Source organism: Theobroma umbraticum, unplaced genomic scaffold, assembly GCF_002168275.2.
Source record: "Theobroma umbraticum cultivar Fairchild unplaced genomic scaffold, ASM216827v3 scaffold_20.0, whole genome shotgun sequence".
NCBI classification, from domain to species: Eukaryota; Viridiplantae; Streptophyta; class Magnoliopsida; order Malvales; family Malvaceae; genus Theobroma; species Theobroma umbraticum.
The window spans coordinates 4,266,534-4,293,712 of NW_018397266.1; the positions used below are offsets into that span (position 1 = coordinate 4,266,534).

General features: G+C 36.6%; 4 protein-coding genes and 1 pseudogene across 6 annotated transcripts; 2 read left to right on the forward strand and 3 right to left on the reverse strand.

Annotated features, from left to right (window-relative positions):
• The first annotated feature begins 5,978 nt into the window (after positions 1-5,978).
• LOC110423545 (protein-tyrosine-phosphatase MKP1-like) lies at positions 5,979-10,747 on the forward strand. The gene is given in 7 exon segments (XM_021437768.2): positions 5,979-7,583; positions 7,586-7,805; positions 7,808-8,210; positions 8,212-8,285; positions 8,288-9,028; positions 9,031-9,158; positions 10,279-10,747. Coding segments are annotated over 7 exon segments (2,574 nt in total). The 5' UTR covers positions 5,979-6,647; the 3' UTR covers positions 10,351-10,747.
• An 824-nt stretch (positions 10,748-11,571) lies between these two features.
• On the reverse strand, positions 11,572-13,010 carry LOC149526752 (uncharacterized; annotated as a pseudogene).
• Positions 13,011-14,031: 1,021 nt separating this feature from the next.
• Positions 14,032-19,046, reverse strand: LOC110423546 (sphere organelles protein-like protein). Of its 2 annotated transcripts, none has more exons than XM_021437773.2 (13): positions 18,713-19,046; positions 18,561-18,625; positions 18,187-18,468; positions 17,842-18,063; positions 17,540-17,609; positions 17,088-17,165; positions 16,511-16,679; positions 16,341-16,378; positions 15,655-15,852; positions 15,396-15,467; positions 15,155-15,307; positions 14,457-14,634; positions 14,032-14,384 (listed from the first exon to the last, which is right to left on the reverse strand). In XM_021437773.2, exons 1-13 carry the CDS (start codon positions 18,899-18,901, stop codon positions 14,179-14,181), a joined length of 1,920 nt encoding a protein of 639 aa, XP_021293448.1. In that variant the 5' UTR covers positions 18,902-19,046; the 3' UTR covers positions 14,032-14,178. The 2 variants fall into 2 exon arrangements, with proteins under 2 accessions (XP_021293448.1, XP_021293445.1); XM_021437770.2 differs by having other exon boundaries at positions 16,341-16,381; positions 18,713-19,042.
• A 513-nt stretch (positions 19,047-19,559) lies between these two features.
• Positions 19,560-21,284, reverse strand: LOC110423547 (Ribosomal protein S21 family protein). 2 transcript variants are annotated; one of them, XM_021437775.1, is made up of 3 exons: positions 20,925-21,284; positions 20,023-20,055; positions 19,560-19,900 (listed from the first exon to the last, which is right to left on the reverse strand). In XM_021437775.1, exons 1-2 carry the CDS (start codon positions 21,245-21,247, stop codon positions 20,046-20,048), a joined length of 333 nt encoding a protein of 110 aa, XP_021293450.1. In that variant the 5' UTR covers positions 21,248-21,284; the 3' UTR covers positions 19,560-19,900; positions 20,023-20,045. The 2 variants fall into 2 exon arrangements, with proteins under 2 accessions (XP_021293450.1, XP_021293449.1); XM_021437774.1 differs by having other exon boundaries at positions 19,560-20,055.
• Positions 21,285-21,419: 135 nt separating this feature from the next.
• On the forward strand, positions 21,420-27,079 carry LOC110422976 (O-fucosyltransferase family protein). Its single transcript, XM_021437047.2, has 11 exons — positions 21,420-21,850; positions 22,155-22,205; positions 22,307-22,397; positions 22,740-22,816; positions 23,400-23,488; positions 24,167-24,286; positions 24,959-25,075; positions 25,208-25,351; positions 25,440-25,563; positions 25,660-25,851; positions 26,284-27,079. The coding sequence occupies exons 1-11, from the start codon at positions 21,425-21,427 to the stop codon at positions 26,641-26,643; spliced, it is 1,791 nt and encodes a 596-aa protein (XP_021292722.1). The 5' UTR covers positions 21,420-21,424; the 3' UTR covers positions 26,644-27,079.
• Positions 27,080-27,179: the final 100 nt, after the last annotated feature.

Here is a 27,179-nt window from a genome sequence, read left to right on the forward strand (position 1 = left end):
CACAAACTCTAAACCCTGCCTGCCACAACCGTCTCACATATGCCCTGCTGTAGTATGACGATTTCGTGCTTTGGATTCACATCTTTCTCCTTCTGATTCACCACCGTATCACGGATTTCTGGTTGCCACATCATCCTCGGAGCTTCGATTCACCGGACCGGTTCTGAATGCCATGTTCGAAATATCTGAAAAAAAAAAAAAAAAAAAAAAACCCTTTTTTTTCCATGCAACATCCTATTTTGCCCTCAGACAAGCTTAGCTAAAAAAAATGGATGTTTTGTAGAAAATTAGAAGTTTGCAAATTATTTGCATATTTATCTATTTATTTCTCGATTTTTTCTGTGTTTGATGGTGCGCCTCAACGAATGTCTCATTAAGGGTATTTTTGTCTCAAAATCTACCGTGGTAGTTAAAAACAGTTAAAATTATCTCGGTGCTTATTTTCAAAAATAGTTTTTTTTTAGGGTCAAAAAAAAAAGTCCTTAAGTAATTTCCTTTACTCCAATTTATATAATTAATTATATGTAGTCAATTTAGTTAATAAATTAATGTGTTTTACTAATAATAAGTTTATTTTGTAGTACTTTTGAGGAGACTAGTATTACTATGATGATTACACAAATTATCAAAAGTAACTTTAATGGACCTTAGCCGACATGGAGGCAGGTTCTTCAAGAGCATAAAGATAACATGGGGGGTAAATTCGAGGTAACAAAAGGATATAGTATTATAGCATATCTATTATAATTTCCAATATTAATATATATTTTTCTTGAATGTAGGAATTGGATCATTGCTAAAGTATGGGACCAACTAGTTGATAATGTATAGTCCAAGCTTAAGTGGTAGTCACACTCACGTAAGGCCAAGCAAAACTACCTAATAGAGAAAGATAGCGGCATTGCAAAACATATAGGTGGTTCTTTGCCTTTCGCCCTACACCAAAAGAGGATGGTATGTGGTTTTATTTTAATGCTATAAAAATCATTCACTTAAATAATATAATTCTTTATATTGTTAACGATTGTGGTATTATGCAATGATGTTTTTTTATATTCTTATTCTCTTTTCATAATTACAGTATGAGGAAAAGTAGCTCTAGGTGACATTCTCCAAATTCTTTGAATGCATTCACAAATGGTAGAAGAGTACTAGATAATTTATGAACAACAGGTCCAAAACTATTTATGTAAGTAATACATGTATTTATATATATTCGATATATATGTTGCTTACCAATGAAATAACTTAATAATTTTAATTATTTTTCTATTTGTAAGAATCATACGTTTCAGCTTTCTTGCACAAGTATGGTGACAAGCCATCGACCTAACCGAAGTTTTATCTTGAGGCATGGATCAAGGCCATTGGAAGGCTTATTAGTACTCAGATCCACATTTACGAATTTGGCACTAAAGTCCCCACTTTGAGATTTCTAGCTCTAACTGTGACATCTAAGGTTGCTAGTGATCCTGACAGTGCACAACTTCCTCTTTCTCCTACGCTTTAGCCCAAAAGATATCGACAATTGATTAATAATGTCAATACCATAATAATGCTGCAGAATTAATAACTTACTGAAGGTCATTGTAGCAAGGTTATCACTTTCAGGCACCTTCGAGTCTTCCTTGTCACAACAGTCAGGTCCACTACATCCACCACAGTAGCAGCCACCCACATCTCCTTAGTAAGGTTTTTATTAGATACTTATTTGGATTTTTATCATATGTTTACATTGAATTTTGTTTACAATTATGATTTGAGTTACATTTTCATATGTTTTATATGCGTATATGTTTGATATATGTTTACTTTAACAATAACAATATCATAGAACAATTTTATTACGAATTAGACAAAATTGAATTTTCTAAAAGTAAATCGATCCTATAGTTATTACCGACATAATTCATCCATTACAGTCAAAATTCATCAATTATCAATGAAATTACCATCGTAGTTCATTCACAATACCAACAGATTTGAAGCCATTGCCGATGGATTTTGTTACTGACTTCAAAGCCGACTCTGTCGGCTATCCATTGGTAAACCTTTCAGTAAATATCGATGAAATTATCGACGTTATCTTTTTGTCAATAATAACTGATGCAAATTACGAACGGATCTTAATTCATGTTATTGACAGAAATTACTGATAAAATTCCCTTATTACCAACAGCAAATCGATCGATAGATCTGAGCCTTTGCTAACGGAATATTCAGTTGATAATTTACCGATGCAATATTTCGTTACTGACAGATTTGTCATTACCGACCATAATATTTTCGACTGAATATCGATGAAAATTTTTGTTGATAATACAACATACTAATGAAATATTAACTATTACCGATGCAATTTTTCGTCAATAATATTCTATTTTTTGTAATGGATGACAAATTAATGGCAAACTTGATGACTTGAGATAACCATACATGCATTGAATCTTGAGCTCCTTTTCTTTGTTTACATGCGCTTGCATTTCAAAATGTTCGTGTTTTGTTTAAATTTTTTATGAAGATTTGGATTGTTATGACTTTGAGATTTCAAATATTCATACTTTTTATTCTTGTTGTATTTTAATAATTTGAACAATTTCAATTTTAATCGCTAACATCCTGTTTAAGGCATAATTATTTGTCTAGTTGTGATTTGTTAGATGTATAGTTAGAATTTAACATTATTATTAACAGATTGTCATAAATTAACCTATCAAGTTGGAATTATAATATATTATCGATGAAATTCTATTACTAGAACACAAAATTTTCAACAAATTTCTAGCTTTTTTAAATAGATTTACGATTTCTCTAAAAAGATTTTGACTTTTGTGATAGATTTTTGACAAATTTATAATTTTTTTGACAAATTTTCGATAGATTTAACAGGATTTTCGACTTCTCTCAATGGACTTTGAACGTTTCTTACATATTTACGACTTTTCTCCACAAATTTTCAACTTTCTCCGACGGAATTTTGACGAATTTAGTAATATCAATAATTTAAAATACGAAAAATATTAGATTCATTTTTGACCAAATTTGCTGGGAGTTGGGCATACATTTATCAATCCAGTCAAAGTATTATACCTATTCGGAGTCTCCCCAGGAGAAAAACATGTATGCCACTTGTCAGGTATTTATTGGATGAAAATTTCTTCCTAGTTAGACTCTTTAGGCAACCCAAGCCCTTCATGATGTGATCTTTCTGCCACGTGCAGAGAATGCATTGGTTGAGCCAGACTCAAAAATCTGGATTGTTTAAGCTGCTAAAAGCCCTCTATACTGTGTGTTAGCCTCCAATTGGTTGCGTACTATTTGTTTGTTGAACAAAATATAAATATTCATAAAATTGTCCTAGCATTTCGTTTCTGTCCAAAAATTTTATTACTTGATGTGACAATATTCTGTTAGTTAATATGACTTTAATATTTCCTTTGTAAATGATTTGACTTACTTATAAATGGATAGACCCCATCTCTAAATGTATTTTATAGATAACTATTAGTCAAGAATACAAATATTTGGAGTAAAAGTAATGACAAAGTAGAATGACTCCTCTTACATTTATATAATTTGTGAATATTTGATTAAGTAGTTAAAAACGGAAGAAAATAATATTACTGAAAAGAATAATTGCTTCTTGTATGACTAGCTAGTATCTAAATGATTCACTATTACTTCAAAGCAAACCATTCACCTGACACAACCAAACCATTGAAAAGCCAAAAACAGAGAATCTAAACCAAATGTAAGGCACCAACATGTGGATCCACCATCCAAGTAACAGCATTGGGTTTTTTTTAAGGCTGGTTTAAGTTTGGTATATATTGCTGTTATCTTGTTTTTTGATTGTCTGGGTGTGATGCTGCCTGGTTTTTTTTTGGTTGCTGGTGGCTTGGATTGTATAGCGGCCTTTTTGATCTTATGGTTTTTTCCTACTCTAGAGTGGATTTGTGGAGGTCATGCGAACCTCCTGGGTTGTTTTGGGGGATGTACAGGTTGTGATAGGAGATCCAGAGTCTTTCTTTCTTGTAGATTTTACTGTTATGAGCAGGAACACATAAACTTGGTTTTCTTTGTTTCTTTTGATTGATGAATTCTATTCTGTTTTTTTTTTTTTGACAAAAAAAACAAAAAAACAAACAGCATAGGGAATTTGGGGTGTGTTGTTTAAGTGCTCATAAACGAAAAGAGAGGTGCAACGGTTACCGCATGCATGTATTAATGTTAAACTGTAAATGGCGTGAGTGACCTCTAGTGTACATGATGTGCAAGTTGGGAGGAGTCGAACGCTAGTCTTCCATTCACACCTCTGACAATCTCTTTCAATCCACAGGAAAGCTGAAAGTTGAAGACCCACTTGTGTTTGTCCCCCTCCCCTCGGGTAAGTTTCCAGCGTGATATCTTCAAATTTGAAACTAGTACAACAAAACAGCAGTCATACACTTCTACTACAAGTGGGGGGTTTCCAACGGCGACGGTCAAGTGTCCTTTAGGGATTTGCAGTTTCGTTTCATTGGCTCGTGGCGCAGGAGAGTGAGCCGGTCATCTTTGGGTCAAATTTCTACTACTGTCGATCTGCCCAATTTGGTTGGGTTGGAAGTTTCAAAGCAACAGCCTATCAGCCTGGTTTTGTCTCATTCACCCAGCTGGGGCTTTGTCCTTTTCTTGCTTGTTGCTGGTTAAATTCGTAAATTTAGGACAAGATTGCTTTTCGCAACTCCATTTTTTCATCTCACAATACAGTTCACGGAAAGTCATCGGTCCGGCTTTGGAACTGTGGCAAGCCTTTTGTTTTGACTTCAATGGACGTGCGATGGTTTTATTATATAAATTTCGCAAATTGATAAATTCCTTAACTGTTGAGATCCATAGCTTAACATTGCCATCAGTCAATACTAAAAAGAAAGCTAAAAAACTCGAATTAGAATATCAAGTTATGAACTTTGGTTGAACATTTAACAAAGGATGCAACCTAGTACTAGCTTGTTTAATGTAATTTTTTTAAAAAAATATATACAAATATCATACAAAATAAATTTAATTTTATGAGTTGAAACACTAAATAATTTTGTTTTTTTTTTTTTGAGATACTAGAATTATACAAAGCTTGGAGTATTCATACATAGGGAGAGAGATCTCAGAATAACACCCCTGATTTATGCTATTCACAAAATGAGCATGAGATTAGGCCACGAAATTCCATTAATGATATGAAATCAGGGATGGTCAACATCCTCCCTCAAGCTCAAGTTGGTAATAAAGTAACCAACTTGAGTTTGGATACAAGGTCCCCAAAATGTCCAAAGTGAATGGGCTGTAACTTCATAATAAATTTCTTATTTAAAGAGTCGAATTTATTTTTTCTTAATTTTGAAAAAAAAGAAAAAAATTTGACTGATTAGTTTTCTTTTTGAAAATTACTGATTAGCATTAGATCATAAAAAAAAAAAAGAAAGGGGAGAAAAATAATAAAAATAAAAAATACAAGAAAAGGAAAAAGATTCCAATACACGGCATAGTTTAAGTAACACATAAGTCATTCCTGGAAATATGTATTAGTATTATCTTTTACCTACATAGCTAAATTTAAACGGTGTAGTACATGTCATAATAATTTTGTTTTTCAATTGAAACAAATTAATTAAAGAAATATTAAACATTAAATTATATTCAAGTGTTTAGTTTATTGTTTAATTTAAAAATATATAAAAAAATTAAATTAAAAAAAATAAATGATGGTTATTAAAGAAATGTAATAAGTAAGTTCAATAGAGTGCATCTAAAGTTTCCTTCCGGATCATCCACGATTATGCTATAAAACATAAAGAAGAAATAATTTTAAAAATAAAATTTCCCTTAATTTTCTTTCTTCGCTCTCTAACTAAAAGAAAAATGAAAATTCTTTCTTGGTGGCAATAGTGTAAATGACATCACAAGACTTGACATGCATGATTAATACGCCACACACCAGGATGACATGTCACGTTGACCCATTCTCACCTTTCCTTTCATTTCCAAAAATCCAACAAACGCCTTCCCATGGGCTACTACGACTGAGCCCGCCACAACTCGTTCCCTCCAACTCATTCGTCCCTCTCTGTCGCTGTTTTCTTCCTCTCTTTCTCTTTGGTTGAATGGTTTTTGCCTTTTGCAGTAACCTCCTTGACGATTCATATGAAAATTCCGCTGCCAAAAGTTGAGTTTTCAAATGACTCGTAATTTTTTCTTTCTGTTTTTTTTTTGGGTTTTTCCATTTGAAGGTAGACTCCAAGTAAGTGTCTGTTCAAAAATCTCAGGTTTTTAAAAATAAATAAACAAAATATATTATTTTCTTCTTCCTCTTTTGTCTATCATAGTTGGATTTTTATTGGTCCCATAGCCATACCAGCTACAAGTTTTACTGGGTCATATTCGTATATGAATTTTCTTCTTCTTTCTCTGTCTAAACTTTGTACATATAGAAAATAAACAAAGGAAGATAGGGAGAGAAAGAGTCAAGGGGTTTAGGTAGAAAAACAGGGCTCTTTATTGTCAAAAAGACCATAAATTTCCCATTTTGAATGGCCTTTCCTGGAAGTATCCTTTAATGGGTATCAATTAATTTGTTGGAATTTTGGTTAGAGTTCTTTTTTTTTTTTGAGATGTTAGGCCAAGAAGAAAAGGACCGGCATGCCGGGGCTGCTGCTACTGCCCGGAAACCATATCTACGGTCAGTTTCTTGGACTGACCGTTCGCCAACTAAGCCTAATCCGAAACCGCCACAGAACACGAAGGGGAGGTCTTGTTTGCCTCCTCTTTCAATAACTAGAAGGCCTGTGGAAGAGTGGCCAAAACCTGGTTCTGATGATCTCGGTGTTTGGCCTAATCCCCAGACCCCTAGAGGCTCTGTTAAGCCCCTTGAGAGTCCGGGTTCCAATATGGAGTTTCAGTTGAGGAGAGATAAGCTAGCTTTCTATGATAAAGAGTGTTCCAGGATTGCTGATCATATTTTTTTAGGGAGTGATGCTGTGGCTAAGAATAGGGAAATTTTGAGAAAAAATGGGATTACTCATGTATTGAACTGTGTTGGTTTTGTTAGTCCCGAGTATTTCAAGAATGATCTTGTTTACAAAACACTTTGGTTACAAGATAGCCCGTCTGAGGATATTACCAGTATTCTGTATGATGTGTTTGATTACTTTGAAGATGTTCGAGAACAAGGCGGGAGGGTTCTGGTGCACTGCTGCCAGGGAGTGTCAAGATCAACCTCTTTGGTTATTGCCTATCTCATGTGGAGGGAAGGCCAGAGCTTTGAGGATGCGTTTCAATATGTGAAGGCAGCACGAGGGGTGACTAATCCAAATACAGGATTTGCTTTCCAACTTCTGCAGTGCCAAAAGAGGGTGCATGCTGTGCGCGCAAGCCCGAATTCTGTGCTTAGGGTGTATAGAATGGCTCCGCACTCATCCTATGATCCTCTTCATCTTGTACCAAAAATGTTAAATCATCCTGGTAAACAAGGGCTTGATTCACGTGGGGCGTTCATTGTGCATGTTCCTTCTGCTATATATGTTTGGATTGGAAAGAAATGCAACCAGGTGTAGTGTCGAGTAGTGCTGGATTGGCTGCCAATCAGGTTGTTCGGTATGAACGGGCGCAGGGTCCTATTGTAACGATTAGAGAAGGGCAAGAGCCTTTGGAATTTTGGGATGCCCTTGCTACTGGACAGCTCTCAGCAGATGGTTATGACAGAGCAGAGGTCAGGAACGTAGATAATTTGACTTCTAATAACGATAAGATGGCTCCGTCAAATAAAATTGGGTCGGTGAAAGGAAGGTAGATGATTATGATTTGGATTTTGAACTTTTCCGTAAGGCACTTGCTGGTGGAGTTGTTCCACCTTTTTCAGTGTCAACCGCTGGATCAGAAACTTGCCTTCCTTCCAGAGAAAATGGTTGGGGTAGGCTAAGACAGAAGTTTGCTAATGGCGTCATGAAAGAATTTGTGAATTCATCCAAACTGGGTTGTAAGTTGACTCCAGTCAGTGATCGAACTGATATGGTTATTGACATTCAGAGAGATTCAGAAGATATGTCACTCTCGTCACCATCATCTCCGTCAATCTTTCCATGTGGTTCACCAGACTCCTTCGACTGTTTCCCAGATAGTAGCCCAATTCAGAGTCCAGATCCTTGTGAGGAAGTAGAACCGTCGTTACTCTTTTTGATTCTCCTTGCCACCAAGGTCTCATTGCAGTTCACCAAATTCTTTTTCTTCTTTTGCGGCTAGCAACGCAAAATTCATTCCAAGTCTCCTACACTTTCACCTTCAACACCTGACTATGCCAGTTCATTTACGTTTTCACCCTCATCCTCTAATTGGTCTGACTTGTCATATTGGTCTTCTCGGCAGCCTTCACCCTCTGGCCTGGAAGCTACTGATATGTTTTCAGTCAAGAATGTTTCCTCGCCACATAATTCTTGTTTACCATGTAAAGAAACTTTCCCTTTACCGACCCAGACATTTTCTTCTGACCTTACTTCGAGGGCGGCAAATACTTGTTTGCCTTGTAAAGGTACTTCTCCCTCAATTGCCGAGCGCAGGGGCAGTCATCCTCCACCACGTATGCTTCTACCATCAGTTGATGAAGCAGGCCCCAGGAATCTTGTAAGGTCTTGGTCCTTTTCTCTGCCCGACTTGGATGATGTTGTAATGAATGAATTAGATTGTAATCAATATGAGCCTGAAGACAATAGAGAAGAGTTAACATTAGATTCTGAAGCTGTTGCTGCTAGTATTGAGTCACATAGTGGGAGTGAAGATAAAAGGGAATATGGTGAATGTCATCCTCAATTCGGTGGAATCTTTGAGAAGGCTTCAGGAGTAACCACCTCGGCTATGTACCATTGGCCTACACTCAATAAAGTGGAGATGAATGGATCTCACATCCTTGAGTCAGGAGCAGCATATATGTTGTTGGCTCCCGATGCAAGCTTGGGTACAAGTGATTCTGGTGTTTTATATGTCTGGCTAGGGCGTGAAGTGTGTGTGAAAAAGGACACAGCCAAGTTGTAGGCTGTGATGAGACATACAAGGATAGCCATCCTCACTGGGAATCTGTTGGCCGTGACTTTCTTAATAAAATGGATTTGCCCCTAAATGCCTCTATACAGGTAACCCCGCACTTCTATTCTGAAAATTATATATCAAATCTTATTTTCCTTTAAAATTTGTGGTTTTTTAAGTCTCTGTTCAATAGCTTATTAGCTTATTAGTGATTTAGAATTCTGCATGAGCCATTAAGTGGAACACTTTTTTCTAGGTCAGAAAGAAGATCGAGAATAACATTGAGGGTAGTTGTATGAGTGATCTGTAATCCATTAGCTACAATTTGTGTGAATTTCTATATATATATATATATATATATATATATATATATATATATATATATATATATATCTTCTAGTTCAAGAGGCCAGATTTAAGTATAACAATATATTTTTGTTGGATTCTTGTCGATGTACATCCTCATGTAAATGGTGTGAATAATACCATGCTTAGAGCTTAGAGAGGTATTGTTGTGAAACTTCCACTTCAATATACATTTTTTCCCTCTTAGCTTGGAATAAGGGAGAACAGGAGAGGGAGAATCGCCACCCACTCCTATAAAAGTAGTGGAGGATTGAAAGGAATCAGGTTACATGTGTAAACATGGTTGTTGATCCTCACCATCAAACATACAAGCTCTAATTCCTGACTGCTACAAACTTTAGAGTTGATTAGTGTTGAAATCAAGGAGCACAAGATTCTTTTCTAGTGAAGTTAACTACTGAAAAAGGATATGGAAAATGGGAGGGGCGTGGTTAAACTACAGCTGCGCAAAAGTTGATAGGAGTCTAGACAGGCATGTAAGTCCCACGGGCACTCTCTCAAGCGAAGTTGTATACACAAAGAGGGGTGTAAAGTGGAGGCATTTTTGCTTGCTAACTTGTATGTTGTTAGCAGAAGAATTTGGCTTCTTTGAACAAATTTTGTTTTCCTTCTTCGGTAGTCTCAAGTGTCTTTTGGCAATCTCCTTGGGCCTTTTTTCGGCCTACACATGAACTTATACAATAGGTTGTGTGTTTTATTGCATTATTGTTATAGTTTAAAGCAGTCTAGACTGCTGAAACCGTAGGAAGAAAACCGCAATACCATGCAGACACGGGTCTCTTCCTATCCCTTTGGTTTTTGTTTATGGTTTGATATTATGAGCTATTTCTCTAATGTGGAAAATTTATTTGCAACATGTAGATAGTTACAGAAGGCAAGGAGCCAGAGCAGTTCCTGAACCTTTTCAACTGTTTTGTCGTTCCAGAAGGCTGAACAGGGCAGCCATGATTGAGAGTGGCTAAACCATGATGTAGGGTTTCTTCAAGAGGTTGGTAATGATCTTTCTTAGCACCCTCATCGAATGTCAGAATGGAGCAATCGCAGCTTAGTCAAAAAAAGGGAGTTGGGCATCCCAAGCAGTACAGGTCATAACTCTATGCTTGTGAGATGTATCATTTGACCAGATCCGAGGTATTGTTTAACCATGTACAGAAATTAAGCCTGCTGTACACACTAATAGGAAATCCAAGTAAATACTCGGTTGAAATAAGTAGTTGTGAAATTTATTTCACCCTTTCTTCAGTTTGCCGACTGGCTACATCCAACAACGAAAGGTGTTGCTCTTTGGGTTTGAAAAGAGAATCAAAGTGATTTTCATTGTTAACGTGTTTCCCCCTTTTCCCATTGCAACTAACTTCTCTGTGGTTATCTCGAGTCTAACAGAATGGTTGGTTTCAACGTTTTTAAGTATCAAGCGAGGTGTGATTTAGACCAGACACAGGCTGAACCATGAATCACTAGAAAATCATCGGAAAAGTCAAATTGGGATCTGTCAATGTAGCAAATTCCCAAGCTAAGGTATGATAAGCACCGCTTGGGAAGGGGAGATACATTGCCAATAAACGTAAACTAGTCAAATTTGCAGGCTTTGAATAAGGACGTATTCAATCCGACCCTAGCATACTTAATTATAGCATTTACTTAAGCCGATGAAGTTTAAACATAAAGCCCGGCAGTCTGATTAAAACGGGCGACCAAGGCGCAACCACACCTTAAATTCAATTTTTCTAAAGAGATAACTGGTGGAGGCAATTTTCAGTTGAATCAATTTAATCGATCAGTTCAATTTGGTCCGATTCAGTTCAACGTCTTAGGCAGATGTTTTAATCTTTGACTATTGTCATTTGCACCCACTAGGTCCAACATCAAAGGACGAAAGATCCATCCCTTCTTTAACCTCTAACAAATCGTCGTCCTCTCCATCTTCGCATCATCCACCAAAATCAAACATATAAAAGTGAGGTGATTGCTTAGTATTGCATCTTCATTTACTAACCTCCGAGTGTATGAGCATTTTGCTCCTCTTGGGTGAGTCCAACTCTTCACACCCAGTTGGGATGAAGGATTTTCCTCGATAATCCAATAATCAATCTTCTCAATACACTCACACTCAATAGGATCGAATGTTGTTTTCTTGCTGCAAATCCTACAAACTTAAACAAAATAAATAAATTTGATTACCATATTCCAGAGCCGTCTCCATAATGAAATAAGTAAACAGAGTGACATAACAAATTAACAAGATAAAAGCTCCATACCCATCTTTCAAAGAGATATTGTGAAGTACATAAACAACATCATTACCTATTCCTCCTCTTTGAATGGACCCTTTCAAACCAGCTCCTATTTCTTTCACAACCAGAGGAAGAAACAGTTTGACAAGAAGATAAAAGAAACCCTTTCAAACCTGCTCCTATACCTGAATTGTGCAAATTTGGAGTGTCGTGCCCAAACAACCTCCACCATTCATCTAGAAGATAGAAAGTGACATTTAGTATGTAAGTATACAAAACTAAAAAAACATAATAAAAGAAATTCACATTACGTAATTAAAATAATTTCCTTTTACTATTTTTACACCGTCTTGAAGTTTTCCCGAAGCATAGGCTACATCTAGTCCAAAATCATGCATAAGCTCTCAAAACAGAGTTGTCTCATCCAACAACTTGGTTTTGCTAACCCCAATAACTTCGTTGCTAACAACATTTACAAGCCCTTCCAGAACCGTGGCTTCTGACAACCTTTTTTGATCATATAGAAAAGCCAGATTCACCCAATATGCAGCACCATGGAGATCACAGAGAAGCTGCCGATCCTATCTCTCCTTTATGATGCTGGTATACTGATCACATAGTCTCTTTTTTAAGTTTAAATGATTCCTTAAAAATATTCCTTTTGGACAATGGACAAGCAAATTGATCATTGACTGATATCCTTCAAACCTCCCATTATAGTACATCCAGTGTCGGTGTCCAAGTGGTTTTGTAGGAGTTAAGAAGCAGCTGCAATTCATTTTTTGCAGCCTCCAGTAAGTTGACTCATAAAGCATGATAACCAGGATTTTCATATCCCAAACCCATGGATGCTATAGCATCTATCATTGGCTGAAAGTAGGAGGAATTTGCAGCATTCATTGGGATACAAGCATCATAGAAAAAGTGAGTAACAGCTAAGTCTGCTTGATGCCATTTCTTCTTGCTCTGGAGTTTGGCCTTAATAGTGGGCTGAGAACCCTGTTTAGTGCCACTAGGATAATAAGCTCTGACCCCTTAAACAGCCATTAGCCTTTTGTTTGACGCATCACTACTTTTACTACATCAACCAACTTGGGAGGAAGAAGTGGAGTCATCACCATGATCCTCGGGAATGTCACCTTGATTAAATTTAACTACACCCAAAGGGATTTAAAGCTTCCAGTTAATTCATTCTGCTTTTCCTGATCTTGAATTTCTTTCACATTTTCTGTCATTCTGAAATGGACATCCCCAGGAGCTTTTTTTACAAGGTCAAACATCACCCTTTTCTCCAGCAAGATGCATTTCCATTCTATTAATACCTCCACCTTTCACAACTTTCTCACAAAAAGAATACATGTTCATTTTCTTCCCATCAGTAGCTCTTGTTCAAAGATGTAAGCCTATGCTGGATCAGACTTGGTATGAATAGATCATGCAGACTTTGATTAATGTTGAGTAGATGACTGTGTGGAGCTAGAAGTGTCCATTATCTGTTAGAAAAAAAAAAGAAAACATGGCAAATATATAAATATCCTACATAGCAGAGGAAAAATTAGACAGAACTTTCAGAAATTTTAGATCTATCAAAAAATTTTAATCAACAAAATAGACATAGTTATCTTAAATTAAATTTAATCAAGGTACAAATTTAAAGTTTAAACTAAGAAGTTAGAGCTAAACAAATTAAATTACCAACCTTTGATCTTCAAAAGAGTATCTTCGACACCATCACCAGTTATCTTAAACAGAGTACATAGCTTTTCCTTTTTGGGCCTTAAAGAGTAAATCAAACAAAAACAAAAACAGTAGCTTCATAGACAAATATTTTCACAGACCAATTACAAACAAATTTAACACAAAAAATGAGGAGAAATAAGCCAACCTTCTTGAAGTGAGATGCAGCAGGAAGAAAAATGTAAAATGAGGCAGCTGATAGAGAAAGAACACGTTAAACAAAGCCTTGAAGAGTGAAGACCAGAAGAACGAAGAGAAATGTGAAAGTAAAAACTCAAAAAGAAAGCAAGAGGACTGTAGCTCGAGCTCTCGGCATTGGCAGTGTAGCAGACTTTACCTTCTTGTATATTTTGGTGCCCTGCTGAAAAAGTCAAAGTTTCAGCTCATTTTTATAGCCCAAAGCAAAATGCTGGTCCAACAGTTTGCCCCTTTGTAACAGTTCGATCCCCCATTTTTTACAACAAACAGTTCTACCTATCATTCCAGATTGGTAAGGATGGCAGGTCGCTATTCAACTGGTTGAACCTGCCAGTCTGCACTTGATAACTTTGGCTAAATAAACTGGCTAAGTCCACCAAAAATTTCCCCATTGAATTAAAATTGGAAAAAGAAAAAGATTAAAGCTCCTCTACAGTAAAACAAGTGAAAAATAAAACATTTGCATTCCACACAAAGACATTAAGTTTGATGGCACCAGAGACATTCGTGTACATTAAAAGCAAAAGCCAAAACAAAACTGCCTTGCTCTCATCTTTTAAAGGTTCAAAAACATTGAGGAACTACACTTGAATTATGTTGGTGCTTCTCCTAAGATCCCATTTTGTGCTCTTAAGAAAGCCATAGTTGGGCCCAGGGCACTGCGTCTTAGGGCCCTATAGGACCACGAGCTCCTACCTGAACTCTCTGTTTGACTCCAACCATCCTCTTTACAGAGCTCCGCCTTCTTTGCACTCAAAGCCTGGCTAATTTCTTCCCACCCATTTACGACACCATTAGCTACCAAATAACACGACAAGTGAGCACTCAATCACATAACCTGATGTTGAACACACACAGCATTATTAATACCTTGAGCAGGAGGAGGGGCTGAGACAAGGGCTGCTTCCTTGCTGCCATTTGGTTGTCTATTTTCTAAAACATTTTGATCTTCTGCACTATTTTCACTGATGCCACCAGCAACTGATCTATTGGTATTTGAGTTGCCACGCTTGATGAGACGAACATCAATTAGAGAGGTATAATCTATCTGGAAAAGCAAAAAACACTTCGTTTGTTAGCTTTCTGCACTCCTGAAGCAAGCACAAAAAAACCAAGAATAAAACAGCAATTGGAGCTTAGCCTCTGGCATGTAAATTTACAATGGACATGAATTACAAAAATGTGGATCCCAAGAAGCCGTAATTCTATTTATATCCTCAATCATAATTAAAGCCGTTTCCGATCCTGTAACCTTGAATAACTTATGAGGCAGGCATCACTATCTTATATTTCCAGATAACATGATTCACAAAATAGTTTAATCTACCATGAGAGTTTGAACTATCAAAATGTTCATTCAACATGCATGACAAATTTTCACAAGCACAACTATAATGTCTGAGATAACATATAGCACAATAACATGTCCAAGCATTGGGCAAGGCTCACCTAAATACTGAATACCTACTTTACAGGCTTGAATTCCAATGTTGTCAATACAACACAAGGACATTAAAAACAAAGGAATTCCTGATCATATGAAGAGTTTACAATTTGAGTTTATATACCTCTAATGAGCCATCTTCTCCATAAAGGGATGTGTCTGATTGTAGTTCAGATTCATCCCCATCTATCTTTTTCTCAGAAGCCTTTGGATATTCCGGCACTGGTGCCAGAATGATCCTGTTGGATTCAGCTTCATAGTGTGATATTTTCCCAACCTATAGGCAGAAAAATTGGGTAAATGCAAAAGTCCATGTCATTAAAATTAGGAACTATAAAGCAACTACAATTCAGAAAGAGCAGTACTCGAAAGGAGCAAAGCTCAGGGGTCCAAGATGATGATAGCTCAACTAAGCGATATGCAACAAAATCTCCCTCCTGCATTATATTAAAAAAAAACATTAATGCTTATATCTCTGAAGAATATGAATTTGAAACCAATATATGGCATAATAAACACGGTACATATAGAAGAATATGCCACCTTGTCTCACTCAAAACAAAATTCGCCTCATGGGGAGAGAGAGAGAGAGAGAGAGAGAGAGAGAGAGAGAGAGTAAGGAACCTTAGGCAAGCTAGAATAGGGCATAAGCTTCTCAAAGTCCATGTAATCAGTTCTGGTTGCCTTTTCCTCAACAGCCACCATTTCAGTACTCACTTGGCTAAAACTTTTATCATCATTCCTTTTCAGAAATGGAGTTTTCTCCTTGCCCCATTTTTGACCCTTCTTCTTGCTGGTTATTCCATTCCATTGAAAGGTTTCCTGACACGACCAAACAACAGAAATTTGACATCAACAAAAACATAGCAGCCATCCGAATAAGCAACTATGTTAGAAAAATAATGCACTGATGAACTGGATTGAGCAACATCCAATATGATGATGATAATAACAATAATGCACTGTTAGCGGGATGTGCCAAAATAAATGATTTAGCTCTGCTTTCCTCTGTTTCAATTAAACAGTGAACAAGCATGCAACAGACTGGAAAGAAAGGAAAATAAGCTATGTAGATATATGTAAATGGAATAATGCAGGAAAAATAATATGATATAAACAAATAAGCTAAAACCCTAAAAATCCCCTCCTTCCAAGATAAGATCACCACTTAGTGGAGAATAATCTCTTTGTCCACCCTCACTCTTTAACCCTATTTGCCGCTGGCTGGACCACCTCTCCCGACCAAAATTTCAAAAAGAGGGAGTCACAATGAAGGTCACAAATTTTATAAAATTATCAATAAAACATACCCCTGAAATTTGACTTTGTTGGACAGCTCGCTCTGCATCTTCTGGAAAACAATAACGCATGTCAAACACATTGTCCAATGTATCTCAAGCTCTATGTTGCAATTTCAGATTATGAAACTTTAATATCACCCAGCTAAGCCTCAAGAACCAGAAAGAGATAGAACCAAAACCTGTTTCGAGGGGCTCAAAGCGAATATGTCCCGGCCTAATTACTACTGGAACCACGTAATCCTCACCACTGATATTGCTAACTGGTTGTAGATGTTCTTCAGAGACTTTGAGATTCTCTTTTGCAGGTGATTGCTGATTATCTTTCCCATGCAGCTGTTTTGAAGGCAGCTGCAAATCAAATGAAATAGAATTATCATCTAAGTCAATAATGCATGAGTTTCTTTTTTCTAAAAGCATATAGGTAAGGACAAACAAACCATACAAATGATTTATTAGTTTGACAATTTATGGCTTAGAAAGCAGTGTAAGAAATAATGCACACAAACAGCTGCACACGTTCATGTATTAGAACATGTAAGCTGTAACCTTCACCTTACTATAAACAGGAACATATCATTCCAACTCTTAATTACATCCATGTATCATCTGCATGATAAACTAGAAAACATCTGAATTGTCAACGTTAATAATGAATGTGCAAGCATTATTCATTATTAGAATTCATCATGTGTAGACCAAAAATCTTGACCTTAAAAGCCCAAAAGAACTAGACAATATTTCTAAAGTCTGAAATACCTTTTCCTTTTCAATTTTGGCCTGCTCCCTCAACCATTGCCTTTTGGCTTTTTTACGTCGTGCGCTTCTGCTAGGGAGCTGGAAAGTAAAAATTTAAACAGAAACTGCAGTGGTGTTAGAATTTCAATACAGATAAAGCAGTAAGCAAGCACAGTTGACAAACCTAAAAACTATGATATTATCAAGCAATTAAGAAAGTAAAATTCTACATTAAATGCGGGGAACATTAGTGATCTACATCGAACCACCATATATGAGATGGTTGAGTACATTAGGTAGCTGCATGGGCTTGGGTCTATAGGTCCTGCTAACAATGACACCAACTCTTCATGTAGATAACACAAACTTTATAAACCAATTCTCTAAGAGATATGACACCATCTCCGACATGACTGATTCCTCATTAGAAACTACTAATCGAGTCCATTCAAAACAATAACGTCAATCAGAACCTTTTTAGCTTCACTAATTGTCTGAGATACAACCACACTCCCTTTGCAAGTTTCTTGAAGCTGGGGGAACCTGCAAAACAGAAACATGCAAATGAAGAAATATTCTTCCACAAGCCAATAAGAGAAGCAAAGACAAGGGAAGCTATTTAAGTTAATCCACACACAACCATTTTGCAGAAACGATGAACCAAATCATTGCAAATGAGGGATAGAAAATTCCAAAATATTTAAGAACTCAAAATTTTCAATCAATCTCTCTTATAATATGTTGTAACTACCCACATTACCAGGATAGAAATTACCTCCCCACATTGGTATCGTCATCACTACTTTCATCAGTTTCAGGGTGGCTTGACTTCTCTGGTTCTCCCTGTATATCAACCGGATTATCCTTCTCAACAACCTTTTCTTCAGGGAGAGCAGTTCTCTGATGAGAGCTTTTGCTTTTCTTGAGATGGACATCATTTCCATTATCTACAGAAACAGGAGATTTTCCAGCACTAGCCAGTTTACTTTTCTTCCTCCTGTAATATAAATGTAATTAACAATGGAAATTAAAGATAATAAGTAATTACCAGTGCAGATATCTAGTAATTTAATAAATCAATAAAAATGCAGTTTTCATGAGATTGGGTAAAGTAACTTACTTAGGTCTGGGAAGCTTCTCCGATGCCTTTCTTTTCTTCGAAACAATGTTTTGAATTGGAGTGCTTTCCACATGTTCCTCATTCTCCAATGGCTCAAGTTCTTGTTCATCTTCTTCCGGTTCACTTTCATATCCCCCAGGTTGCTTGTCAAACTCCTCACTGGCTAGAAGCTTCACGCCTGTATTCACTGGCGGTTGCTCTACTATTTCTAATTCTTCCAAAGAATTCAAACCGTCACCTACCTTAAGAATCTCAGTCCGCTTACCTCCTTTTTTCTTCACACTATTTTCAAATTAACCAAAAATAATTATAAAAAAAGCACAGGCACACACACAAAAGGAAAAAAAAGGCACATATATTATAAATAAACTAACCTGATAATATCTTTATCTTTGAAAATACAAGTTGACTCGAAAGGTGGCAAAACAAAGCCGTCCATCTGCAATGAAAAATTAATGCTATAACAAAGCACAAAAATAATAAATTAGGGCATGAAGAAGCAAGAGAGAAACAGGGAGAGGCTTACGGAAAGGATGAGGCCATTCGGGCAAGATCTGTGGAGGTGGAAATCGTAGAGAAGATGAGAGGAAAGATCCAAGATGGTTTGGTGTTGGGGTTTAAGGAGAATCCAGCTTCGTTTTAGTCCTTGTTTCTTCTGTGACTTGTTCAGAATGTTGCGATCCTCGAACAGCAAACGGAGCCTTGTCGTCTCCATTTTGTGAGGACTGAGGATTTTTGCAGCAAAGTCAAATGCTCATGCTGCTTGGCCTTCGCTTCTTAAACCCTCTGCTATGGGGGTTTCGTGGTTTTCTAATGTGAGTTAGCAACAGTCGACTGGTCCGAGTCAGCTCAAGTTTTACTACAGCGGGTCGGGCAGTGTGGTTGGGTCGTGGATTAATTTCATTAGTACCCGATATTGGTAACTAAGACCCGGAAATGACAGTTACCAAAATCTAACCAATCAATTTCACTTATTTATTTCTTGAATTAGTTAAGAATATTTCAATAAATTATTATTTTTATTATATTTGATTAAATTTTTATATTAAAAATAAATTTTTATAATTATAAATAAATTAATTATTATTAATCAAAATATATAAAAAATACCATATGATCAATTTGAACTATGTAAAGACAGTTTGTATCAAAGATTCTTCGAATGCCCCCCATTTGTAGGGCAGGATTACCACAACACGAATTGGGCCTGTTACTGTTATTACACGTTGTGATCTTTGCTGGTGTGTTTCACCATCTCCAACTTAAGGGAAACTGAATGAAGGGATGGGCAATCTGGCACCAGAACACTGAGACATTTTAGACACCAAACAAATACATTATATAGGAAAAACTGAATTAAAACCCATCCATCATTGCTAAGGAAATCCACCACAATTTGCATTCGCTTTCAATTCACTTTCAACAGCATGCTTGAACATTTGAAATCAAGCATTTCAAAGCCATCACTCCCACATGAACATTATAGTCAAGATGGGATTGCATAGTTTGCTGCTGCTTACACATGTTTTACCAGTACACAGATGTGAATGAATAAAAGCAGCTAATCATCGCCATGGTCAACAATCTTATAGTTCATGTTGAGCCAAAAACATAACAGGAGATCACGGCTGAAGAAAAGTGGATTTCATGTAGTAATTGTTTCAACCCACAGAAAGGTATCATCAATTTCTCAACCAGGTAAATTCCTGAAAGACTACATTAATTTGAAATCAGTACAAAGCCACCGCCATTCGCCAACTGATGAGGTTTAGCAAAAGTAAAGTTTGCATGATCCTTAATTCCATAAGAAAATGAAAAATTTTCTGCAAAATTTACCAGCAACTTCACCAAAGCTGTCCTCATAGACCCCTGCATATTTAAATAAAGTTATCAGTACCTTAGACATGAAATGCAAAACAAGAACCAAAGGAAAGATCTTTCAGTTGGACGTGAGCAAGGTCTATGAAAAAGACATTAGAGCAACTGCTTATCAGGAATGAAAGCCAAAACTTAATTTTGAGAAAAGACTACAAATTCTTAAAAACCAATCCTTTGTACAAATTTCGATAGTGCAAAACTCTAGCTGCAGAGAAACCCGCAGCAAATCTCATCAATCTATAACCTCTCCATCTCTCTATAATCTATTAGCTATATCTTTATCTATATTCATTTATGACCTATAATCTATATGTATAATATACTATAATTGCGTGTAAAATTTTTTATTGACAAGAAAAAAAAAAGATGTTTTTTACATTTTACTTCTAAATTGCCCTTTAAATAATTTTTTATTATATTTCCAATTTTATTTATAAATTAAGAGTAATAAGATTTATCTTATATATGATAAAATTTCTAATTCCATTGAATCACTTCCATTAGAAAATGATTTGGTTGGTTTAGAATTCTATGTTCAATATACTTCTAAATTGTAGGATTTATCTATTGTTATTATTTTTTTAAAAAAAATACAAGTATTCATGTGCATTACAACAAATACTAGTCTAAAAGGAAAAAAAATAGCATTCACATCTCCCCAAATCAAAGAAGCACAGAGTTTGAAACATTGAAAATATTGACAGGACACGAAGAACATAGAGGTAAAGTATAGTCACTTAAGGCATCCATCAATATATCTATAGTCTATCTTTTTCTTTAGCTTCTTTTAACTGTAGCTATCTAAGCCTTATACTATAAGTGAAGAGAATTAAAACATTCTAGGAACTGAAAGAAAGTACCTGACTTTCTTGATGAGGATAGTTTGGAGCTTGCGAGCAAGCTCCTGCGATCGAATCTTACGCTCCAGATTCTTGCGTGCCAAAACTCGCTTCTCCGAGTTCTTAATGTGATGAGTCTGTTCCTGCTTTATCAGCCGCTCGATTCCGCTCGATTGCATCTTCCTCTGCATCAACGCCAACGCGCGCTCCAAGTTCCCGTTCCTTACCTTCACCCGTATCCCTCTCCATTGCTGAATCTGACTAGGATCACGACCCAGCGAGTTAGCCCCCTGACTCGCCGGAGCAAAGATAGTAGCACTAACTCGCCTGGCTATCGCGTTCATTTCTGCAATACTTTTTGGTACGATTTGGGATTTCCCCTCCCCCTCTGTGCGTGGGACGTTATTAGGGCTTATATTTATTTTTTCATTAAATTTTAAAATGAAATGACTAAAATGCCCTTAATTAATGAAGGTAATTTCACCCCCTTTTTTCGATATTGGCAAGTTGAACTGGACGCCATGTGCCCTCTGCAAGAACTTCGTTTTGTCCCTCGAGTGTCTTACCTCCACCAGTCACCAAAATCCTACTCGAAGAAGCGGAAGCAGAGCTTTCGAAAGCTGGCTTACAGTCCGAAGCGAGCCATGGCTGAGCTAAGGCACTCGAGCAGCTCGCTCGGGAGCCGAGCCTCTTCTTCTCCAATGAAACGTGACGAGGACACCTCTCCTCTAATCCACGATCACATCCCTCAGGATGACGACGACGATCACCCTCGCCATTCTGTACGAGATCGTGACCGCTCGTTTTGGTCGCAACTTCAGTCCTTCTCCCCTTTCTTCAACGATGATCCTAGGGTTTCTCAACATGGCTCCAGGATCTCGCTTCTCTTGCTCCTTTTCGTCGCCATTGCTGGATTGATCTCCCTTTTCTCGATCTTACATCGATTAGTAAGAAAGCAATTTACTTTGTTATTAAATAGTCGAATTTCTGAGTTTTTTTTCTAGATTTTTTTCTTCTTAATGTTGCTTAGGATTTTCAAATTTTATAAGATTTTTATTTTTTTTTGCAATAATAATATTATTAATTTATGATTTTTTTTTTTCAATTGGAATGAGCTAGGAGGTGAAGTGTAATTAAAGATTAGCTTATTGAAGGTTTTTTTTTTAATAGAAATTGTGAGGGAAGGTTAAATTTTCTTCTTGGATTTTAATTTGTGTTACTATTACTAATGGCTATGTTAATTTGTTGTAGAATTCTCCGTATTTGTGTAAAAAAGATGGCATTGTTCTTCACTGTCCGCGTGTAAGCTTCTGTTGGATCTTGTTCTGATTGTTATTATTTTGCTTACTTCCTGTTGCATCGGTGGCTTGTGCCATTTGTAAATTGGGTTTTATGCTTTCTAGGTCAAGGAGAATCCTTCACTTTGGGAGAATCCTTTTTCTGCAACTACTTCTTGGAAGCCTTGTGCTGAGCGCCGCGATGGTGGAATATCAGGTATCTGTAGTTCCTTTTTAGTACTATGTGTTTGCTATCACCCACATTTGGTGAAATCCGTTTATGAAATTGTTTGTTACTTCTGAATGTGTCCTAACTTGTGTTGTGGGTTGGAGAAAATAGTTTAGCAGAAGATTATATTATCATATGGCTTGCTTCTACAATTTGTATATATTCTCAAGATAGAGAAATGCTGAAGTTTATGGCTATAAACGACTAGTTCACTCTAAACGTTTTCAGACATGTTAATGATTACATTCCTGATATGTGTTATCAAGTTGTTTCATTTTCATCTGCATTTAATGACAGCTTAGGATAGTGACTATTTTAACCATTTTGCAGACCTTCCTCCTGAGAATGAAACAAGTGGTTATATTTTTATTCATGCTGAGGGTGGTCTAAATCAGCAAAGAATTGCGGTATGGATCCTGTTTCCAGTTTTCATGTATCATGTGTATTTTATGGAGTTGAAAGAGGCCACAAGTCTTTTTCAACTGATTAAGTTATAAAATTACTAATATTTATGTTTGGTCTAACTGACTTGGAGCCTCATCTTGAAATTTGAAATTGTCATAATCAATTGTTTTTTTGAAAGGCAAGTGTCATAATCAATTATATTGGCACCTTAATGACTGTAACTTATTATGTAATAGAAAGCCTACAATTACATTATATTTTTTACTTTTTCTTGGCCTACTTTGTCCTGGGGACTTCTTTTGGAGTACATTCAAATTCTTTTGATACAAGTAATTGATATGAATAGAAAACAATGATGGTTATAAGCACATCAGTGCCTAAGATCGGAATCTGTAAATAAAGTGCTTCTGAAAGTACTTTTCGTGCTTAGTTCTGTTTTGATTTGTTGACCTAGTCATTGTTCTATTCTTGTCTTTGAATCGTCCTTAAAATGGAACTTTCGCTGAATGATTTCTGAAATTCTACTGATTTGGTATCTTTAATGGCCAGCAACAAACTTCTGAACTTATTGCATATTCCATGCAGATATGTAATGCAGTTGCTGTGGCCAAAATTATGAATGCAACTCTTATATTGCCAGTGCTGAAGCAGGACCAGATTTGGAAAGACCAAACGTGAGATTTCTTGTCCAATAACCTCGTGCATGCTGTTGGTCTTGTGCACATGATTGTTATCGCCGTTGTAACATTAGTCCTTTTATGCATAGGTAAAAATTAAATAAATACAGTTAAAAGAGTGATTGATATTATTACTTTAGCAAAAAGACATGTAATTATTATACTAGAGCTTCCCGACCTTAATGCAGATAAATCATATAGAAAAGAGTATTTTTCTTATAACTAAGGTGGTTGGAATTGTATTTTAGTGTGGCTATAGTTTCTTTGTGTCTCTCATATCCAATGTTTTTAAAGCTCCAATAATGCCTAAAACCTACATGGATTAATGTAGTATGCATTAACATCAAAATTCTTAGTCATTAATTAACAATTGAAATATCTAGGTGCATTATTATTGTTTTCTCAATCAAGTTAATTGAGGTTGGCTTACAACATCGTGAAGCTGTCTAGTTTAATATATAAATAGCAGTACCTCAAGATTAAATCTGTTCATGCATTGAACTGAAATTTCAACCTCGAAGCAAACTATTGGTTGGTGAAAATTATGAGTTTCCTTTGCCGCTAATTAATCACTTCATGGACCTTAGTAAATCGCTTTGTTGCATTACTTACTATCTAACTTGGCAACTCTAATTCCTGCTTTTGTTTTTAATATATTTGTAAAATTGTGTGCAGGAAATTTGAAGACATTTTTGATGTCAATCATTTCATTGACTACTTGAAGGATGATGTGCGAATTGTCCGTGACATACCCGAGTGGTTCACTGATAAATCAGAATTATTTACAAGTATAAGGTGATTTTTTCTTGTTTCTTTATGTTGTGTTTCTGCTGGATATATGCAATATAATTAGCCAGATTTCAACTGCCGATTTAGAAGCTGTTTTGCTTCTGTTGATTTGCTTCTGTTGATTTGCTTCAATCATGATGGCATCCTGATTTTCCTCAATATTGTGAGTATGAGTTTATTATTGGCATGAAGGCCTCGGAGACACAAGCTAGAGGTGGGGGAGATGCGGGTTCTCTATGGGACTTTGAATGATTGGGACATTGTCGTAATGACTTTTAATAGACAGTGTACCAAAATTTTTTTTTTTAGACTAACTGACAGAGTATGTTAATATTATTGTATTTAAGTTTAGAACAATGGGACCTTGTTGCCAATTGTCTTGAAAAGGAAAATGTTAGAATAGTATGTTGCTCATGCCTCCGTTCATGTTTATTCATCTTAGACCTTCATCTTGCTGCATGTGTATCATATTCTGCTTGGAGCTTGTAGCTATTCAATCATAGGCTTTTTTGGTTAATAATGTCTCTGGACTTTAAACATGACATGAGAATTCAAGAAATAATAAAGCATTACATGACGCTGGAATTCGAGAACTAATAAAGCATTTTTAATAGACATTTATTCAAGCTTTTTGTCACTGGAATTGTTTTCATTGAGAGATTTTGTGATGTGTGATAGACGGACAGTGAAGAACATTCCAAAATATGCACCAGCACAATTTTTCATTGACAATGTGCTACCTCGGATCAAAGAGAAGAAGATAATGGCCCTAAAACCTTTTGTTGATAGACTTGGGTAAGTCATGGATGTTGTAGATCTGTGTCATGACAAAAGTTTTCCTTTTACATAATAAACTTGGGCTTGGGTTGTTAGCTCTTTTATTCTCCTTTGTATTTCTTTCCTTATTTCTCTTGGGTATTGGTTCAGGTATGATAATGTACCTCCAGAAATCAACAGGCTAAGATGCAGGGTCAATTATCATGCTCTTAAATTTCTTCCAGAGATAGAGGAAATGGCAGATTTATTGGTCTCAAGGATGAGGAACCGCACAGGGAGTCCAAATCCTTACATGTATGTAATGTTTTCAGTTAAGACTCTGCTGATATGCTGAATTGCTGCAATTTCAACTTCAAATTAACCAGCAGTTCATTTCATTCAGGGCTCTACATCTTAGGTTTGAGAAAGGAATGGTGGGCCTATCATTCTGCGATTTTGTTGGGACTAGGGAGGAGAAAGCTAGAATGGCAGAATACAGAAAAAAAGAATGGCCTCGACGGTACAAGGTGACTTAGAGCAACTTGCTTTTTCTGCTTGTTTTTTAGTAAGAGCCAAAATTTGGCCCAGATTATGTCTCATCTTTGTAGTGCCTGGGAATGCAGAATGGATCTCATCTCTGGCAGCTGGCACTGCAGAAGCGGAAGGAGGGACGGTGTCCTCTTGAACCTGGGGAAGTGGCAGTGATTCTTCGGGCAATGGGTTATCCGAAGGAAACACAGATTTATGTTGCTTCTGGCCAGGTTTATGGTGGTCAGAACCGGATGGCACCCTTAAGGAATATGTTTCCAAATCTGGTATGTGCTTTTTAATCTTTATTATCTGTGAATGCTAGAAAATCTTCTTGTCCGGAATAATTTTTCCGTATCCAAATGCAATATAACTTGACAGCTTTTAAATTTTTTGTAGCATTTTCTATTTTTTTTGTTCAAGTTTATAGCATTTTATCTATCTGGGGAGTTTCTCATGCTGTGCTGCTGTCCTTGTACCATATTTTATCTATATATATATATGGGAGTGATAAAGCTGTTTACCCGTACTGATTTGTTAGTTAACAAACAGGAAATATATCCAAGATGCTGCAATGCATTTAGTTGGATTTGACTGGAATTGATGCATGGGAAACTGACTGTCATGCTTTGTTTTCCTTTTCTATAGTTTTTGTGAAAATAAGTCTTTTTTTTTTTCTTGTCACAAAGTTAAGATGCTCATTACAAGGCTTTAAACAGGTTACCAAAGAGGAATTGGCCAGTAAGGAGGAGTTAGCTGTTTTCAGGAAGCATGTAACAAGCTTGGCAGCACTTGATTTTTTGGTCTGCCTGAAGTCTGATGTGTTTGTGATGACCCATGGAGGCAACTTTGCTAAATTGATTATCGGGGCAAGAAGGTACATGGGTCACCGTCAAAAATCCATAAAACCAGACAAGGGGCTTATGTCTAAATCTTTTGGGGATCCTTATATGGGGTGGGCAACTTTTGTTGAGGATGTAGTCGTGACCCACCAGACCCGAACGGGATTGCCAGAAGAGACCTTCCCTAACTATGACCTTTGGGAGAACCCCCTGACTCCTTGCATGTGTAAAGCCTGATAGTACGTATGTCTTGTCATTACTTATATTTATTTTTGAGGAACTTCGCTGAAAGGAAACTGCATATCGGCATTTGACAAATGAAGATTCTTTTATCCACAAGCTATAAGGAGGGAAGCTAAGCACGGAGAGCAACCAATAAAGTTGCTAGCCTGGAAGAGTAAGAGACATGGGATCGGGTGCAGACAGGTATTGGCCTTTCAGGCCGGGTTGGAAGTTGATCTCGTGAGGGCTGCCCCTGCAGGGACATCCGGCACTAGCAGTTTTGTCTCCAAAAACAACATATTAAAACTTTTAGCATATATGTCCCTTTCTTTATCTATCGATTTTAGCATATCTCATATTTGTCACAAAAACAGTAGATGACTTTGTACGTTCCAACATCAGGACGTGGGTGTAAAATATTAGTGAAATTTACAAGAGTTTTATTTTCATTTGGAAGGGCTTCTTGGGTAGGGCCTAAAAGTCTTGCTTCAAAGATCAAACACTCAGTGGAGTTTGGGCCGACCAGACAAATGGGCTGGCCGTAACGAGGC